General features: G+C 44.0%; 1 protein-coding gene across 1 annotated transcript in view; it reads right to left on the bottom strand.

Annotated features, from left to right (window-relative positions):
- Window positions 1-8,027: 8,027 nt before the first annotated feature.
- The window catches only part of sim2 (SIM bHLH transcription factor 2), a 60,049-nt gene continuing 47,481 nt past the window's right edge, over window positions 8,028-20,595 (bottom strand). The window contains exons 10-11 of the mRNA XM_012915725.2: window positions 14,464-14,785; window positions 8,028-10,069 (exon numbers count right to left, since the gene is read on the bottom strand). Coding sequence (XP_012771179.1) covers window positions 9,381-10,069; window positions 14,464-14,785 — 1,011 coding nt within the window. The 3' untranslated portion in view covers window positions 8,028-9,380. The remainder of the gene's footprint in view (window positions 10,070-14,463; window positions 14,786-20,595) is intronic.

The following is a 20,595-nucleotide window of genomic DNA, read 5'->3' on the forward strand; positions in this document are numbered from 1 at the left end:
ACAGTTGGTCCCCGTCTTACCTTAAAGACCTCACAGTACCGAGCCTGTCAAACAGAGCACTTCTCTCTCAGACTGCTGGTTTACTTGTGGTTCCCAGGATATTTAAAAGTACAGGGTGGGCCATTTATATGGATACGCCGTAATAACATGGGAATGGTTGGTGATACTAAAGTCCTGTTTGTGGCACATTAGTATATGTGAGGGGGCAAACTCCTCAAGATGGGTGGTGACCATGGTGGCCATTTAGAAGTCGGCCATCTTGGATACAACGTTTGTTTTTTCAATAGGAAGAGGGCCATGTGACACATCAGACTTATTGGTAATGTCACAAGAAAAACAATGGTGTGCTTGGTTTCAACGTAACTTTATTCTTTCATGAGTTATTTACAAGTTTCTGACCACTTATAAAATGTGTTCAATGTGCTGCCCATTGTGTTGGATTGTCAATGCAACCCTCTTCTCCCACTCTTCACACACTGATAGCAACACCACAGGAGAAATGCCAGCACAGGCATCCAATATCTGTAGTTTCAGGTGCTGCACATCTCGTATCTTCACACCATAGACAATTGCCTTCAGATGACCCCAAAGATAAAAGTCTAAGGGGGTCAGATCGGGAGACCTTGGGGACCATTCAACTGGCCCATGACGACCAATCCACTTTCCAGGAAACTGTTCATCTAGGAATGCTCGGACTCGGCACCCATAATGTGGTGGTGCACCATCTTGGAAAAACTCAGGGAACGTGCCAGCTTCAGTGGATAAAGAGGGAAAAATATCATCATGTAGCAATTTCAAATATCCAGTGGCCTCGAGGTTTCCATTGATGAAGAATGGACCCACTATCGTTGTTCCCCATATACCACACCAAACCATCACTTTTGTTGTTCCAACAGTCTTGGAGGAATCCATCCAATGTGGGTTAGTGTCAGACCAATAGCGGTGGTTTTGTTTGTTAACTTCACCATTCACATAAAAGTTTGCCTCATCACTGAACAAAATCTTCTGCATGAACTGAGGGTCCTGTTCCAGTTTTTGTTTTGTTCATTCTGCAAATTCTGTGCGCCGATCTGGGTCATCCTCGTTGAGATGCTGCAGCAGCTGGAGTTTGTAAGGGTGCCATTTGTGAGTAGCTAATATCCGCCGAAGGGATGTTCGACTAATGCCACTCTCCAGTGACATGCGGCGAGTGCTATGCTGTGGGCTCTTGCTGAATGAAGCTAGGACAGCCACTGATGTTTCTTCATTAGTGACAGTTTTCTTGCGTCCACATTTTGGCAAATCCAACACTGAAGCAGTTTCACGAAACTTAGCAAGCAGTTTGCTGACTGTAGCATGGAAGATGGGTGGACTCGTAGGGTGTCTTGCATTGAAATCTGCTGCAATGACCCGGTTACTGCGTTCACCAGATATCAACACAATTTCGATCCGCTCCTCACGTGTTAACCTCTTTGACATGTCAATGGCTGTGAACAAAGAGAAACTTGTAAATAACTCATGAAAGAATAAAGTTACGTTGAAACCAAGCACACCATTGTTTTTCTTGTGACATTACCAATAAGTTTGATGTGTCACATGGCCCTCTTCCTATTGAAAAAAACAAAAGTTGTATCCAAGATGGCCGACTTCTAAATGGCCACCATGGTCACCACCCATCTTGAGGAGTTTGCCCCCTCACATATACTAATGTGCCACAAACAGGACTTTAGTATCACCAACCATTCCCATGTTATCACGGTGTATCCATATAAATGGCCCACCCTGTAGAATGCAGAGATGATCGTATGATCGTTGTTGTAAAGGCTCACCTTTTAGCACATTCACTTCACCAGATGCACCTTGTTTCTTTTCCTCACCTTTGATTGGGTGTGGTGCTTGGCCTTAATTGCACTCACCTACCCCTCACTCTTTCTTCACTCCCACATGGGGCGGCAGCTGAGAGAGAGCAGTCCATGTGTGTCTTTCTTTCCTCTCAGCTGCATTTGAATAAAGCACCAAATCCACACTTTAAGCTTAAATTTCAAAACTTACATTTTAACTACTGATTTTATCTGTTTTGATTTTATATACTGTTGTTTGTTTGTTTGTTTGTTAATTAGTTAGTTAGTTTATTTGCTTGTTTTAATCAATTGTAAATCATGCTTTTTATTTGTTCTTGTTTCTAATGTCTCTGTAAAGCACTTTGAATCACCTTATTGTTGAATTGTGCTATACAAATAAACTTGCCTTGCCTTGCCTTGCCTTGCCTTTACCCGTTATACAATAAAACGACAAAACCTGCAAATGATGACTGCTTATTCTCATTCTAATCCGATGAGCCCATGATGATGACTACTGAAACCCTGAACCTTCCTTCCTCCAAAACATGGTCCTCCGAGCCAGAGTAGCGTTAGCGTCATGGATTCACAGCAGCCATTGACTGAAGATTTGAGACGTTCCGGTCGTGATAGTCGACCTCCTGTCTACCTGCAGCAGTATGACGTTCAGTACCCTGGAGCTAGAAGAGCTACATGTGAGACAGAGAGTCAAACAGAATGCCAACATAGTGACAAAGACACACATGGGCTGCAGGATCCTGTCGGAGAGTCAGAAAGACAACCAGAGACATCCCCTGCTCCTTTACCCACCAATCAAGATGAGGTGATGAGGGAACTCCTGATGACAATGAGGGAGATTAGGCAATTCATGATTCAGTTATCTCCTCCCCATTCTCGCAGTTCCTCCAGATCTTCAATTCACACTGTCTCTGATGAAAGCAAATCCTCTGTTTGCGGTTTACAAGCCATTCCCCAAACACATCAGCAACATGAGCAGTTCCCAGTGATTGATCCAGCAACATGTCAATCACCCTCTCAGCCCCCCCAGGTTAGCCGTCACTCTGGTGCAGTTCTGGCTGCTAGCCCTCCTTTCCCTAATTCAACAATATTAGATGCTGCAGTTCCTTCAAGTGGTTTGCCTAGACCAGTTTTTCCGACACCAGATGAGACTCCTTTTAATTTCCTGGCCACGCCACTGCAGGGTCCCCACCAGATTTCATGTGTTCAACCTGCTGTTCCTCTAGATGAAGACCCCGCTCAACCTCTCGTTTGCATTCCAGAACCAAGGCAGCACCCTCCTGTAAAGCAGCAACCAGCTACATCTGATGGTTTGCATGCACAAAAACCTTCAGTACCCATTACTGCTAGTTCTAGTCACCCTGTTAGCACTAGAACACATGTGTATAAGCTTGAGGGTCCTTCTTTCCCAGACCTTACCAGAGAAGATGAAATCCAGTATAGGCTGTTACGAATGGCCCTTACTAACCTGCTTGACCCTCATGAGACGGAGCACTTTAAATATCATGTCCTCCTCGATCATCTGAAAGTAGACCAAGCTAAACGGTTAGCTATTTCCTCTTCCTATGCTCCTGACCCATACACTCAAGCCATCAAAGCTCTTGATGAGCGTTATGGGCAACCAAGACAGCTAGCATTGAAAGAGCTACGGAATATACTGGAGCTTCCTCCTATCAGAGCAGGTGATGGTCGGACTCTGGATAACTTTGCTCTTCATGTGCAAGCTTTAGTTGGTTTGCTTAGTACTATGGGTGATCAAGGACGGACAGAACTAAATTGTGGCTCCCATGTCGATCGCCTACTTGAAAAGTTGCCCCCAGAGCATTCCAGTCGCTTCAAATGGCACATTTACAGGGAACAAGGAGATGTGACGTATGACTTACCTTTGTTCTCATCCTGGTTGCAAATGGAATGCAAGTGTCAACCAAGAAAGGACAGTCCTGTTTCATCCTTTAACCAGCCACGACCTGCCCATAAGTACACCTCTCCACTCACAACAATATTACATGGGACAAATGCATCCGATCCTGTACAGGCAGCACAACCCATCATAATGACTAAGGCAAGATGTGCATATTGCTGCTCACCTGAACATCACATTAGTAAGTGTCCCGAGTTCATTCAGAAGACAAAGGATGAGAAAATAAACTGGATAAAAGCAAACAAACGGTGTTGGCGTTGTGCTAGGACTCATCAGGCCGCAAAGTGTGACCTGAGGAAAGCATGTGCCACCTGTATGGGACTACATCTACAGATCCTATGTGATGTAAATAAGAGATCTAAAACTGAAACTAATCCTGTAGTGAGGACACTACACTTTGATAGATCTAGTGATTGTCCCAGTGTCCTTTTAAAGGTTGTGAAAGTGCTCCTGCGAAATGGCAAAAGAACTCTTGAAACATATGCAGTACTTGATGATGGCTCCCAGCGTACCATTCTTCTAACATCAGCTGCACAGCATCTCAATCTAACTGGGGAAGCAGAGAGATTATCACTTAGAACGGTCCGTCAAGAAGTTGAAACTATTCAAGGTTCTTCCGTAAGTTTCAAAATCTCACCCATCGCACATCCAGAGAAAACATACACAATTAATAATGCCTTCGCTACAAGTCACTTAGCACTTTCAGACCACACCTACCCCGTATCCTCTCTTCAACGGAGATACAAGCATCTTCAAGGTATCCCATTAACCTTTACTAACAAAGCAGCTCCACTACTGCTCATAGGCTCTGATCATACCCACCTTATTACACCTATTGCACCAGTTAGACATGGACCATTTGGATCTCCTGCAGCAGTCAAAACCCGCTTAGGATGGACACTCCAAGGTCCAATCACAGACTTCCAACCCCAGAGCAGTTCCACGCATGCCCAATGTTTATTCACATCTTCCAGTTCAGGTTCAGGAGAACCGCTCCAGCACATCCTTGTGTCCGCTGATGGCTCTGAATTCATTCAGCCACTTCATACTCTACCATCAGCAGTACCTATGTCGTCACCGGCAGTGCCACTATCACCAGTTCCACCGCCTGTGGCTGCCATTCCGCCAGTGGTCAGGGCGCTGCCTGCTCCTGCATCACCTGGTCCTGCCTCTGCCAAGCCCCGTACATTGCCCCCAGCACCTGCAAAACTGCCCAACGGTCTGCAGGTCTGGGCCTGCCGCTGCATCCCACGCGGTTGGCATTTGGACCTGCTTTGCCGCCACCGCTGGCTACATGGTCGGCCCCCTGAACTGTCTGGCCTGCATTGTCGACCTCTAGGTCGACCCCCTGAACTTATAGTAGACCTGTAGCATGTCTGATTCCTCTGCCCCCGCATTGAGAAAAGGAGCATCTCTAATCCTTTGAACATATTTCTCAGTAGAAATATGGGAGCGGCTGTTGTAAAGGCTCACCTTCTAGCACATTCACTTCACCAGATGCACCTTGTTTCTTTTCCTCACCTTTGATTGGGTGTGGTGCTTGGCCTTAATTGCACTCACCTACCCCTCACTCTTTCTTCACTCCCACATGGGGCGGCAGCTGAGAGAGAGCAGTCCATGTGTGTCTTTCTTTCCTTTACCCGTTATACAATAAAACGACAAAACCTGCAAATGATGACTGCTTATTCTCATTCTAATCCGATGAGCCCATGATGATGACTACTGAAACCCTGAACCTTCCTTCCTCCAAAACAATCGTTGTCCGGTCTTCTTCCTCTAGCCCCCCACCCCGCCCGGAACAGGATTTTCCAGAGGCTTAATATCCAAGTGTCTTCAGGCAATATACTGAACCCTGGGTTTCCTCTAATGTGTGTGTGCGCGCGCGTGTTTGTGTGCGTGTGAGTGTGTGTGTTATTAGGTGAGGCTTGTTGGCATTATATGCATACCAGTCGAGTGTTCCTCTCATGTGGCTGATGTGATCACACACAGATCTATTTCTTGACTCTTCATTTGTCTCCAGCACCTTACACTGCTGAGCTCTCCTCTCCAGATGAAGTGGCAGGAAATGTGCAAAGTGGACGCAGCATGTTGCTTTCATGGGACCTCAAAACTTCCTGTATCTCAGACATAACAGGCCATTATGGAAGTCATCATAGTGACACTACTGTAGTGTTGTCGGTTCATTCACAGCATAAACGGACTGGTTCTCTTTGAGATTGCATTTAGATTAGTTTAGTAAAAATGCCAGTGCAGCAACTGCACCATTCAGCTGTACTGTAAACAGGAGTTTGTGATGATGCACACACAGATTTACACTTGATGTGCACAAATTCACCAAAACTGAATCAAAGATCATTTAATCTTTAATCTCCTAGATAAAAGGTCAGTCTTAATTATTTATGACCACTTTATAACACTCCCTTTCTTCCTTCATCCTCCTGTACCATCACAATATTATGAAGGTCATTTCTGTTCTCAGTCCTTTAGCCCACGGGTTCTTGTGTGACAGAAGCAGATATATTAAGTAAAAGGGGTGAAGAGACACCGTTAAGCTGCTGTTGGTGCCAAAAGCCATCTGAAGATTATTAAGCAAATGGCTCTCTGTTGGATCCATACTCTCAACATCCTATTAAACAACTCAAGTCTGCAGGTTGCTGGGGTCAAAAGGAAGCGCTCCCTTTTTGTATTAAGTGTGTGACACACATGTACAGCCTCGTCGGTGGACACGCACACACAGTTCAGACCATTAAAGCGCTGTGATGACTCTTCAGAAGGCAGATTTTAAACTGAAGGAAACAAAACCAAAAGAAAAATGACACTTAGCTGCGTGTGGCTTCATTTAAGCACCAAAGTCACTCAGTCTGCTTCGTGTGATCGGTAAATGAACCGGTTTTTTTCTCCTCTCAGGAGCTCAGTCTGGGTAGAGCTTTTTTTCTCCTCCTCTCTTGTGTATTTCATAGTTTTTCTCTGACCTGTCTTCCCAATGTGATGTTTGTACAATGTGTGTATAGTCGGTAACATGTACATGTAATGATGCAAGTGACAACTGAAGGCATAATCAATCAATCAAAGCGTTTTATACAGCATGCCTCATTCACCCATTCACACAGGCACGATATTCTGCACTTAAGTGCTTTCACACACATTCATTGGAGAGCAACTTTGGGTTTAGTTCCTTGCTCAAGGATATTTGGCATGCAGCCTGGACCTGCCAGGGATCGAGCCACTGATTAGCAGATGACCTGCTCTACCTCCTACAGCCAGCCTGTCTGCACGAACGCTAGCTGCTCGTTCAGGACCTATTAGGACTGAAAGGTTTTACACTAGCTCCAGTAAACTAGGCCCTGTTTACTGGTACTCAATCAAGCCCATCATTGCCATAGTCATGAAATCCTCAGCTGGCAAAAGTAAAATACGGACACTGGGCACTCCTCCTTCACAGAGGTGTGTGTCAATGATTGTTAGCAAAGAAACCAATAACTTCATAAATATCAAAATCATTTTTAAAGCTCTTAGAAAGCTGAAAAATAGGAGTTGTACAAAAATATTTGTGCTTCTCCAAAATGTCCATGTGAAAGTAATAATGGATTGGATTTATATAGCGCTTTTCAAGGCACCCAAAGCGCTTTACAATACCACTATTCATTCACTCTCACATTCACACACTGGTGGAGGCAGCTGCAGGTGTAGCCACAGCTGCCCTGGGGCAGACTGACAGAAGCGAGGCTGCCATATCGCACCATCGGCCCCTCTGGCCAACACCAGTAGGCGATAGGGTAAAGTGTCTTGCCCAAGGACACAACGACCAGGACAGAGAGCCCGGGGATCGAACTAGCGACCATCCGGTTACAGATACGCTTCCCAACCCCCTGAGCCACGGTAACCAAAGTAACCAAAAGGAGAAACTGCACATGATGCAGCAGCCTGAACATGTTGTCCTGTGCCTCCACTCTGCACCAGTCTTCAGCAAGCATAACACAACACAAGTCAAATTAATGAGAATACAGTGTAAAAAAAAGTCTGAATACTGTGTTTGAACAGGAAGGGCAGCAATGACCACTCACATTTGTGTTGAGGTGGCAACAGAATATCCACTGGAAAACTTAGTTTCACTTAAAAACGTCTTTAAATTTAGGAGCGCTGAACTTTGTTATGGACAGATTGTCAATGACCACATAAAGAAACAGGAAGAACTGATTTGAAAAAATGTTTTTTTTAAAAATAGCTTTATTAATGTAATTTTGATAAATTACAAATGTTACTGACATGCTGGTGTAAAGCAGGTTGATAGTGTGGTACAGTCTGGAATGAAAGTGTTTGGCTAAATTAGCAGTATGCAGTACAAAGTTAGCTCCGGTCAGTAACAGGTTAACTAAACACACCATCAGGAAACAGGAACAAACCAGTCTCTTTCCAAAGCTATACCAGTCCTTGTTTGAATAATATAATATTACAAACCCAGCTTATTACGCTTGACTTTAATTTGATTGCTTTCACAGAAAATTATTGTTTATAAAAAAAAAAAAGTGCAAAGGATGAAAAAACACAAGCAGACAAACATTAATATTTAGGGTTAAAATGCTGAACACCAGAATACTTATAATAATAATTTTTGGCAAATGTTTTTAGGTTTTTGGTCGTCATTATTCAGCCTTAGAATGAGTGTTATCATAAACAAACCAACGTGATTCGATTTATATGAGTAAACCTAACCCTAACCCTGAAACAAGCCCCTGTTAGAAGACAGCTGTTAACAGTGAAATCAAATATCAAGTCTTCTGATCTGTCACAGATTTGAGTTTTGATAGTGTTTCATCCTGTGTTGGTCGTTAACTTATCATATTTTGAGTTTTAATGAATAATTTCAGCTATGCAATAAATATATGAAAATTCACAACACGTCTGCTATGCAGTATTCATGGCAGCACAAGCAAACACAGCACAGCTAAAACACAGGCAGACTAAAAACATCAAACTTTACCAGTTTGACAACAAGTTCAAGAGTTACAGAAAATGAAGGTGAACAATGAAATGAGCTGAAGACTAAACTGTTCCCATGGAACCATGGCTGACTGTGACCTACACCCGTTTCCACACCTTGGCTCGTGTGATTAGGTAGGGGGTCCATTGCCCCTCTTGGGGGGGACACTCCCACAGGGCTTAAATCTGTGACTCTCCACAATTTGACCCTAGAACTGAAGAAGCTTCTCGGATGAGAGGTGAAACGTCTTCAAGCAACTTAAAGAAGTCCAGAGGCTTTTCTTTCCGAGCTCCGTAGACTACGATGACCTGGATGACTGAGGCTTCACAGACATGTTCCCATGGAAGTGACACATGGACAAACACACCTGCTATGAAATGACTGAAGTAACAGTAGTAATATTTGCATTTCAAATATTCTGATCACATGATTCAGACATTATTCCATCTTTAAGTCCTAAGTTTAGGTTACGATCAAATCATTCATTCATTTATTCAGTAGAAAGTAAATAAAATACTTTCAAACGCTGCATTACTACATATGCTTTACAGAAAAGTTCTAAACCTGTTTTAACATGATGTAATCAGCTGCAGTGTCAGAGCTATGTGTGCAGACACGGATAAAGCCTGCTTCTCTTTCTGGGTCACCTCTCATTCGTGATGATGACAGATGTGCCAGTGCGGTGTGGGGTCTCTCTGTGGCTCTCAGGAGATGAGCTGGAGCTGGGACTCTGGCTAGTACAGTTGTAAGACACCATCTCTTTACCTTGGTAACAATGGCCATCTGTTATATTGCTCAGTGAGGCAAAAGGGGAGGCCTTAATAGGACCAGGTTTGCCCAAGACTTGATGAAAGTTTAAAGACATATATGGAGCTCCTATACCTGTCAGCATTCTTGTGTCGTCTGCAGATCTGGACTGTGGCTCCGTGGCAGCTCCAAACTGCTGCTGGTCGTCAGCAGGTTGATGATATTCTGCAGCAATGTGACTGTAAGGGGTCTCCATCATACAGAGCATCTTCTTCTGCTCAAGCACTATCTGCACAGGGAGCGACTGGCCTATGCCATGCAACAAGCCACCATGCTCACCTTTACCAAGTACCAGGCTGCTGAGCACAGGGCAAGCCAGGGCCCTGTCACCTTTTACATAATGTTGCATGTCCTGGTTTAAAGCTTTACTCCCCTTTGCGGCATGAGGCTGGGCATGTGGACAAACTTTGCTATGGACGAGTGTGTAATGTTCACAGAATTCGTCCTTTAGCCTGCTGTTTGAAAGAGGGTTCATTCCACTGGGACAATCATCCTGGTACCTACGGTCAGCTGCCAGTACAGGCCCTATTAAAGAGAAGACATGTTCAGAAGTTGGCTTGCACCTTAATTAAAATGACATGAGCACTCTGCTGAATGGCTCCTAAGGAGTTTACAGTGTTATTCATAAGATGTCAGACTGTCAGTGTTTTAATGAATCCACCTATGATGTTATTGACAAATGCATGTTTTCCTGAGCTTGCATTCACTACTGCAGACTAAGCTTTAGTTTAACATTCTTCCATTCTGAAAACAACATGAATTGTGTGGATATGAATATGGACTTGCAAGTTAAAGCTACAGCTTTCGGTTGTTGGTGCGAGTGGCAATGCCATTGAAAGCCTATCTGTAACACTGCAGAGATCAAGAGGACCGAATGCATTTCAGAACAGCATCAGCTTTACAAGCTGGCTAACCTGGAAAACACAGAACAATTCAGAAAAACACCAGACTACAAAAAATGATTCTGTTGGCTTCAATATGGACTTCCTACTTGTGTTTGTGTAGTCTGGCATTTGTTCAGAACCAGAACTCCAGACCCTCAGTCCTCACTGGACCATTATATTTCAAACAGCTTGTGAAGCCCAACTCCTTTACCACTGCTTTCACCAGTTGCCTCTTCAGGAGAAACTTAACTGCTGTTTCCCTGTGTACAGATTGTTCTGCATAGAGCCAGCAAGCTATTTTGTGTTCTTGGGAGACCTGTTTGTGGGCACCTTTGCCATCAAGCTGCCTCTTCTAAGCCTGGACATGAAGGAAAAATACATACTTCTAGCTGCTGGGCTCACTCACCCGTCTTCCTGACCTCACAGCGCAGGCTTTTTGGAAAAAAAAGATCTGAATGACAAAATTCATCAACCACTGGGAGGTGGCACGAGCATTCTTTATCCCAAACGGTAGCACTTTAAACTGGTATAAGATATCATAAGCCACAAATGCTGACATCTCACAAACACGTTCTGTCAGTGGTACCTAACAGTACCCTTTCAAAAGATCAACCTTACGTACTTAGCCCTACCCACTTGGTCAATGCAGTCTTCCAGCCGAAGTATGGGGAAAGCATCTGAATTCGTGACATGACTGACCTTCCTAAAATTCACCTTCCAAAAATGATCTGATCATCTGCTGGTTATTAATATCTTGTTAAATGGCATGAGTCACTGTGAATTAGTCACCACCAGCACTGTGTGTGTGTGTGTGTGTGTGTGTGTCTGAGCATTTTAGTTCATGTTATTTGTTCAGTTAAATGTTTGCATGCTCTCTGTCTTTTGTTCATCTGTTCTGTGACAGAGGGGAGGTCAGATGAATTTGTGTAAATATCCCTCCTTAGCAGCTAACAGTACAGGTGAGCTCCACGCCCCATCTGCTGGCTCAATCACACCAATCTGGAGCATGTAAAGCACTTCCTCCTTCGCCACCTTCCATTTGTGAGGGGACAGATGATGCATGTTGTTTGATTGGGACTGCCTCTCCCACATCCACATCATCAACAATCCTATCAGATATTCCAGGCACATCCTGAAATAGCTCAGAATAGCAGTCAACTACCTCCTGCCTCTGGAGCTGCTCTGGCCTCTGTGTTATATAGTCTGGCATTAACAACCTCAGACCCACATAGCAAGCAGGTCTGGCCCAGATTGGTGTCATGGCAGAGTGTATGTCAACCAGATGTGCGCCATGTCTGACAATGATGGCGCTATTTATGTTCCTTTTTTCCTATTTTAGTTAGAAGACCCAAATGCCATGTTGCAATACTATACTGTTATGGCAGCCAACGTTTCAAATGCAGATTTGACAGGTTTGTGAGTGTACACTTTATCCAAAACCTAGTGAGGGTTTACTCATGTTTGCCAGTGAGTGGCTGTAGCTCAGGAGGTAGAGCAGGTCACCTACTGATTGGAAGCTTATTGGTTCGATCCCTGGCTCCAACAAGGTCCAACAAAGTCAACCATTATGTGAGCAAAAGGCTCATCCTCAACTGGAAAAAGTTGTAATGGTGTTACTGGGTTAGATACACTTGGCTCTTCAACAACCTGACAAACATGGCAGCGGCACCAAAATAATTTCATATCCTTCCACATACTAGGCCAATATAGGTGTTGGCTAAGTTTCTCCAAGGTTTTCTTTGCAGCCATGTGTCCAAACAATGACGCATGCACCAACTGCAAAACCTCCTGGCGACAACACTTTGGCAAAACGACTTGTTCTGTTGTGGCCCGGTCCTCATCAGCTGGCCTAGAAGGAGGCTTCCACTTCCTGAACAATGTGTCATTGTGAAAATAGTAACACTTTGGCACATCTTTAGCCTCCTGCACTTACTGCTGACCTCATAGCATGTTCCAGGGAAGGATTATTCTGCTGCTTCTGCACCAGAGACTCCCAATTCAGAGGGTCCTCCTCATGTTTTACTCACATGACCTGTTTATCTCTTCTGACAGCTGTGAAGAGCACCCATTCCTGGGTCATCACCTATACCACCACATGCTTTATTCCCATCAACAGGTTGCACATCACAGCCATTCCAAGTGCTTAATAGGGAATCAGAGAGGTTAGTAAAAGGGTGGTTCACAGGGGGGCCACACATGCAGGAAAAACTTCAGGAAACTCCAGCTCTCTTGTCTTGGGGGAATCCACTGCGTAATCACTGACAGACAGAGCAACTTTAACCCAGGCCACATCATTGGCCATAATCAAATCGATAGATCTAAAGGAGAGATTTGTGACTCTGCTACATTACAAAGCCTGTAACCAGCTCAGATCTCAGGTAAAGCTTGTATACCTGCAGGATCTCATGACCCCTCCTACACCTCGCACAGTGGTGAACTGTGGGAGACAGTGGCCTCAGACATAAATCCATCATATCCCTGTAGTTCATTGAGAGACTCCCGAGCTATTGTTACAGACCTACCGGCCTGGTATTATTTTGCCTTCTTGGTAACCAGGGCACTGATTTTTCTTGTGACCTAATTTATGGCGCCAATAACAACGAGGCTCTGCAGGAGAATTCTGGCTCCTACTTTGGAATAGAGCTGATCCACTGGGCTGTTGTATCAAACTCTTTTCTTGTCCTGACGGGTGCCAGGTCCTGCTTCCACCCTGACCATATGGACCATCCTCACTCCTATCCTCATTAACTCTCCTCCTCCCCAGACTGACTCCCACCTTAAATCCACGGGCAACTTCATAACAATCGTCCAACTCTGTGGCCTCCGGGGGCTCACAACATCACATTCATTGAGATAAAAGTCAACCTCCCTGGGAGCACTCACTTTAAATTGCTCCAACAACATTAGGTCCTTCAACTTATGATGATGACCAAAAGCCTGAGATGAATTTATCCAACAATGCAAAGCAACTTCCTGTCTATGCCACATATCCAAATAAGACTCACTTGGTTGTCTCCCCAGCTCACGTCACTGCCTGCGGTAAGTTTACGGAACACCTACCATAAGAAGGCGTCATATTTCAAAAGTGGCATCTAGCGCTGCTACTGCTCTGAACCATCAAAGCCCACTTGTCTTCAGGCCACCCACTATCTATAGCAACTTTTTCAAACATCTCAAAAAACACATCAACAGCATCTTCATCAAATGAAGGCATAAAAACACGAGCTCTATTCAGATCGAATCTATCATCACCTTGGCTTCCTTAGCTTTGTTCACCTCTCATTTACCTAATCTCTCCAGGCAAGTCCCTTCCCTCTTTTAACTCTTTCCCTCGTTTTGCTCCATTATTTGCTGTCACTTTTCTCCTCCACCAATTTTCTACGTTGCCTTTGCTCTAACCGCACTTCTGGCCGCAAAACCTCCATTAGGTGCAGCGCAATTGCAGGTTTAGCCAGACCTTCCTCCAGCGAAACCTCCTCTTCTCCTGCCAGATCGATCAATTCATCCTTCTTCAACCTCCTGAACTGCTCGCTATGTCCACCTGTTCCTGATGTCCTCGTTTATAGCCACTATTTAAGGTAGCATCAGTCCTCGCTGGACCATTATATTTCAAACAGCTAGTGACGCCTGGCTCCTTTACCACTGTTTTTGCCACTTGCCTGTGAGAGAGAAACTTGCCCGGTTCCCTGTGTACAGATTGTATTGGAGAGACCCTTGCTAGAGAGCGATGAGCTATTGTGTTCTTGGGAGAACATCTTTGTGGAATTGAATTTTTTTTATCACTGTAAATAAAATCACTGAGCTGTAAAAGTGAGTCCTGCCTGCCCAGTGATCCTTGACGCCCAGGCTGCTTCCACCACAAATGGTTTAGTGTTAGGTCCCCACAGTGGCAATTCTACTGAGGTGGTTTTAACAGAAGTGGGGTTGGGTGAGAGTAGTTAAAATATGGTAAAACAAAATCTAGAATATGGAATGTCAGAATGAGATTTAATCATAGAAACCTAGACTATAAATCAAATTAAATAAAAACGTAACCTTTGTATTTGTTGGCTGCTGTGGAGTTGCTGATGTTCCATCCATCAGCCCCTTTACTATGCAGGGAGCCGATGATTTGTTGAGATAGCTGAGAGGAGGGAACTGAGCTGGGCAGCTGGCTCTGAACGTTCAGATGCTGATGATGGGATGGGTAATGGAGAGTCAGATTGTAAGTGGGGCTGCAGGACACCTGAACTCCTTCAGGTCTCAGGTTGGTTCTCGTCTCCTTGCAAGGGGTCATTGGGTACAGGGATCTGTCTTTCAACATCCCCTTTTGTGACGAGCAGTATGAGAGGTCCGGCTGGAAGAGGCGAGGAGCCTTCTGATGTTCATAAAAAATACAGGGATGGTTACTATCTTAGGATAACACTTTATTTCAGTATTTATCAAAGTAGCTCTGTAAGACAATAAAATATTTGATTATCTTTTTCCTCCTAGATCCCTTGTAAGCCAAAAATGGTTTGAATTGTTCTTTGTTCGCTGTAATCATCAGGGTCAAAGCTCTTCTGAGTAAAATTCAGCAGAAGCTTAAATGACATCTCAACTTATTCACTGTCGGTGGGTAAAACATTCTGTGTTAGTTCAGAAAGTATTCAGCACTTCATGTGCTTCAGTGTTTGTCATATTCTAAAACTGAATCCTTATTCTAAAAATTCATTTTTCATCTCAAGATTCTACACACAATACCCCATAATGACAACGTTAAAGAAATTGCTTCAAAGTCTTGCAAATTTAGTAAAATTAAAGAACAAAAACATAACACGTATATTATGTACCTGTTGTACATCTTGTTTCCACTGTTCATCTATCAAATGTTTCTACAACTTGATCAGAGTCTACTTGTGGTAAATTCAGTTGATTGGACATTACATGTAATTGGATTGGAAAGTACATGTAACACATTTTAATAGTTGGGATACAGATTTGAATATTTTCATGGGTACTGGACCACTGAACTTGCATTTCTTCACAACCTTAAAATCTCAACATGAATAATCACTTACATATATAATAAAAAAAACCAATTACATCAACAAAAAAATAAACAGAATACACCCCCAGTGGATGTGATTCAGCCCACATCTCTAAGTTGTGTGAGTCCAGCAATAAAATCTCTTCTTGTAGAATGTGCAAAGGAGCAGTGAAGTGCTACTCTGTCCTGGGACTTAAGTAGAATTTGTAAAGTTCATGGCTTGTCCAAAGAATTTCAGTTTCTTCTCAGATCAATCATCTCAACAAATCCTGGAGGGGTGGCTCGCCATCTTTGGACTGGTACACCCAAAAAACCTGAGAAAAGTAAACAACAAAACGGGTTCTCCTGAACCCTCAAATAGGCGAGGGTGCGGCGTCATAGCACAACCAGAAGAATCCCAGCAATAATAAAACTCTCCTCCAACTAAACAACAGTTGCCTGGCAGCTTGTTTCCTCAGCAAAATCCGACTAAAGAGGCAACAACGTTTCTCACTCAGAGGACCTGACTTTTTTTCTCCCCCTTCTTCTTGATCTCCGTAGCTGCTTCAGGTAAAATGCAAGGCGGCAGTACTCCCAAACTGTATACTTTACAGACCATTGAGACATCATAAACACCGGCTCTTCAGTTATTTAAAAAATAATTTTACTTAATTAAACTTGATAATGAAAAAAAAGTCAACCTCAATGATAATGCACTGAAACCCTTAGTAACTAGGGTTACACCCACACCTGTCTATGTAAGGTCCCACAGTTGACAGTGCATGTCAGAGCACAAACCAAGCCATGAAGTCCAAGGAATTGTCTGTAGAACTCCAAGACAGGGTTGTACCGATGAGAGGGTCAGTCTGACAGAGCTCCGCTTGATCTGTGGAAAGAGGAGACCTTCCAGACAACCATTTCGGCGGCACTCCACCAATCAGGGCCTGTATGGTAGAGTGGTCAAGGTGGCCATTCCTCATTAAAAGGCCCATGACAGCTAACTTGGAGTTTGCTAAACAGCACTAGAAGATTGTCAGACCATAAGAAAAAACATTCTCTGGTCTGACACGACAAAGACTGAACTTTCTAGTGTCATGTCTGGAGAAACCAGGCTCCGCTCATCACAAATCCGTACAGTGAAACTTGGTGACAGCATCATGTTCTGGGAATTCTTTTCATCACCAGGAACTGGAAGACTGTAATATAACCACTGTGTGGCATGCAGCCAGGAAGTGGACCCCAAAGCAGGACTTGTCATAAGACAAGACTTAAATTTATAACAACTGGCAACTGACAGAGCAACAAAAACAATAGTGGAGCAAAATGATCAGAAACTGGGACTAGAGGTAGGCACAAACCTGGGTTTCTAAATATGAGGAAAACGAAATGCAGAAATAATACCTAAAACTCCAAATGCTGGGTCCCAGTCCCAGGATCAAGACCGAGATTAGTCAAGGTTGAGGGAAAGATGAATGCAGCAGTGTACAGCAGTGAAGAGTTGCTGTAGCACAGCTGGTAAAGCAGGTCGCCTACTAATCAGAGGGTTGGTGGTTCAATTCCAGTCTGTATGCCAGACTAGGGCAAAATACTAACCCCAATTTAGAGTCTGAATGTGTGTGAATGTTAGGAGTACTGACATAGAAAAAAGTAATTGGGTAAATGGGTGATTAAGGCAAGTTGTGCTCGTAGTGGAAAAGTACAATATAAGAACCAGTCCAATTGTTATTTGCAAACATCCTTGATGCTTCAAGTACAGTCCCAATCAAAAGTTTAGGACCACTTGATAAATGGCAAAAACTCGTATTTTTAACATGGATCTTAGCAAGTTGTTAAGATCCAGCATTGCAAAATATGAGTTTTTGCCATTTTTCAAGTGGTCTTAAACTTTTGATCAATCCATCTCTAATAATGGGCTACATACAACAGACCTTTGAGGTGGCAGAAATTATGGCTTATTTGAAGAGTTTCAGTCAGGTTTCAGAGCTCATCACAGCACAGAAACAGCTTTAGTGAAGGTTACAAATGATCTTCTTATGGCCTCTGACAGTGGACTCATCTCTGTGCTTGTGTTGCTAGACCTCAGTTTAGCACGATATTTTTTTTACATAGATTAGAGCAATTCAATTCTGTTCAGTTCAGTTTCTTTTATATATTCCCAAATCACAACAGCAGCCGCCTCAAGGTGCTCTATATTGTAAAGTACTGACTATGTATTTATACACCACTCTGCATTTAATCATTATTTATTATTAATCTCTGGCTCGCTTCCACACTGTGCCTTTTATCCCATTTTCCTCCCATCATCCCTAACTGGTCGTTTCAGATAGCCACCCCTCTTTAAACCTTGTTCTACTTGTGGTTTCTTCCTTTTAAGAGTTTTTCCTTCCCACTGTCGCCAGGTCCTGGGTCATAAAGGTCATCTCATTGTTGTGGTTTTCTCTGTATTATTGTAGAATCTTAACCTTCCAGTATAAAGTGCCTTGAGGTTACTGTTGTTGTGATTTGGTTCTATATACATAAAAATGGATTTAAGGGAATTTAATAACCTGCCCCAGAGCTTCCAACACAGCAATAACCTTAAGCACACAGCCAAGATAACAAAGAAGTGTCTTTGGGACAACTATGTGAATGTCCTGAAGTGGCCCTGCCACTGCACAGACTTGAACCTGAGTGAACATCTCTGGAGAGATCTGAAAATGGCACCAATGCTCTGCATCCAACCTAATGGAGCTTGACAGGTCCTGCAAAGAAGAATGGAAGAAACTCCCCCAAAATAGGTTTGCCAGACTTGTTACATCTCAAAAAGATATGAGTGTGTCATTGCTGCCACAGGTGTTTCAACAAAGTACTGAGCAAAAGCTATGAATACTCTTGTTCATCTGAATCTTTATTTGTTTATTAATTAATTTCTATTTGTGTTATTTCAGTTATTACATTATATGTAGTATAGTATGATGATGTATAAGGCAAGACAGGCAAGACAAAAAATAATATAGAGGCTATATTTAAAAATAAATAAATAAATACAATAAAAATATAACAAAAAATCCTCCAAACATACAGCACCTGGAACACAAAAATTAGAAAATACTCGGCTACCTATAGTGAGAGAGAGAGAGAGAGAGAGAGAGAGAGAGAGAGAGAGAGAGTGTGTGTGTGTGTGTGTGTGTGTGTGTGTGTGTGTCTTTATCACACATATAGTTGATAATGAGGGTGGGAAGCTGTAGTGATGCCCCCAAAAACCTGGAAGGAGAAAGAGATGGAACCAGGACAACTGTGCCATCCACGGCCCCCAAGAGTACCAAAGACTCAATGCCAAACATTTTCCGTACATAGGCTGTGAATACTTGTACATGTTATGGTTTTGTTCTTTTTATTTTTAAGAAATCTGCAAAAATTCAAAGCAAATGTTTTGGACTTTGTCAAAATGGGGTATTGTGTGTATTTTTTGAGGTCAAAACTAATTTAATCCATTGCAGAATAAGGCTGTATCATGACAAAATGTGGAAGAAGTAGAATGCTTTCCAGATGGTAAATGGCCTGTATTTGTATAGCGCCTTATAGCGCCCTAAGGACCCCAAAGCGTCATCCTGTCATCCACCCATTCACACACTGGTGATGGCAGCTACATTGTAGCCACAGCCACCCTGGGGCACACTGACAGAGGCGAGGCTGCCGGACACTGGCACCACCGGGCCCTCTGACCACCACCAGTAGGCAACGGGTGAAGTGTCTTGCCCAAGGACACAATGACCGAGACTGTCCACTGTTGATATCCTCCTCTGCTCCCCTTCATGTGGGGTCCCACAGGGCTCCGAATTAACACCCTCACCCCAGCCCACCGCCTTTCACCCAGGGTCCAGCCCCTCTCAAAGAGACTGGTTCCAGAGCCCAAGCCATGCTTTGAGGTGAGCCCGACTATATCTAGTTGCTACCTCTCAACTTCACGCACTGACTCTGGCTCCCTCCCTGCAAGAGGGGACATTCCATGTTGGAACTGCTAGTCTTGGTAGCTACGGCATCTCCTGTGCATGGTGGGCCAACAGGAGGATGGGCCCATGTTCCTTTTCGGGCTGTGCCCGGCCAAGCCTCATGGATTAAGGGCCAGCCACTAGACACTCAACCTCGGGCACCCTCCACAGGCCTGGCTCCAGGGCAGGGCACCAGTAACCATATTGCTGGCAGGGTGAACTGTTCCCTTGATCTTATACTCAGAGTGTTTTGAATAGTTCTTTATCTGGTCCTTCACCCAGGACCAATTTGCCATGGGAGACCGTACTGGGGGCAAAAGCCCCCCAACAACATAGCCGCCGGGATCCCTGGTACTCACAAACCCCTCCACCAAATCAAGGTAGCGATTCACAGAGGAGATTGGCAGACTGGGGTGGTGGTTCCCATCTTTGAGAAGGGGGACCCGAGGATGTGTTTCAACTATAGGGGAATCACAATCCTAACCCTCCCTGTAAAAGTCTTTGCCAGGGTGCTGGAAAAGAGAGTCCATCTCTTAGTCAAATCTCGGACACAGGAGGAACAATGCGGTTTTTGTCCTGGTCATGGAACACTGGACCAGCTCTTTGCCCTCTCAAGGATATCTGAGGGTGCATGGGAGTTTGCCCAAACAGTATACATGTGTTTTGTGGACTTGGAGAACTCATTTGACCATGTCCCTCAGAGTGTCCTATGGGAAATGCTGGAGTATGGGGTGTCTGGCCCAACAACTGTTGCAAGAGCTTGGTCCACATAGCTGGCATTAAGTCGGACCAACTTAGACGATGTACTCAGCCAGGCCTGCCCTTTGTCACAGATTATGTTCGCACTTTTTATGGACAGAATTTCTAGACGTAGCCAAGTGGCGGAAGGTTTTCATTTGGGTGCTCTCAGAATCTCATCTCTGCTTTTCGCAGATGATGTGGTTCTGTTGCTTCATCAGGTGATGGCCTCCAACTCGCACTGGAACAGGTGGAAGCTGACTGTGAAGCCGTGGGAATGAGAATCAGCACCTCCAAATCTGAGGCTAACGTCTTCAGTCAGAAAAGGATGGGTCAGGGAGGAGTTCCTGCCCCAATTGGAGAAGTTTAAGTATGTCAGGGTCTTCTCTTCTTAGGCTGCTGCTCCCACATTTCAGCCCTGGATAAGTGGAAGAAGATGGATGGATGGATGGATGGATAGATGGGAGAAGA

Source organism: Maylandia zebra, linkage group LG10, assembly GCF_041146795.1.
Source record: "Maylandia zebra isolate NMK-2024a linkage group LG10, Mzebra_GT3a, whole genome shotgun sequence".
Taxonomy (NCBI): domain Eukaryota; kingdom Metazoa; phylum Chordata; class Actinopteri; order Cichliformes; family Cichlidae; genus Maylandia; species Maylandia zebra.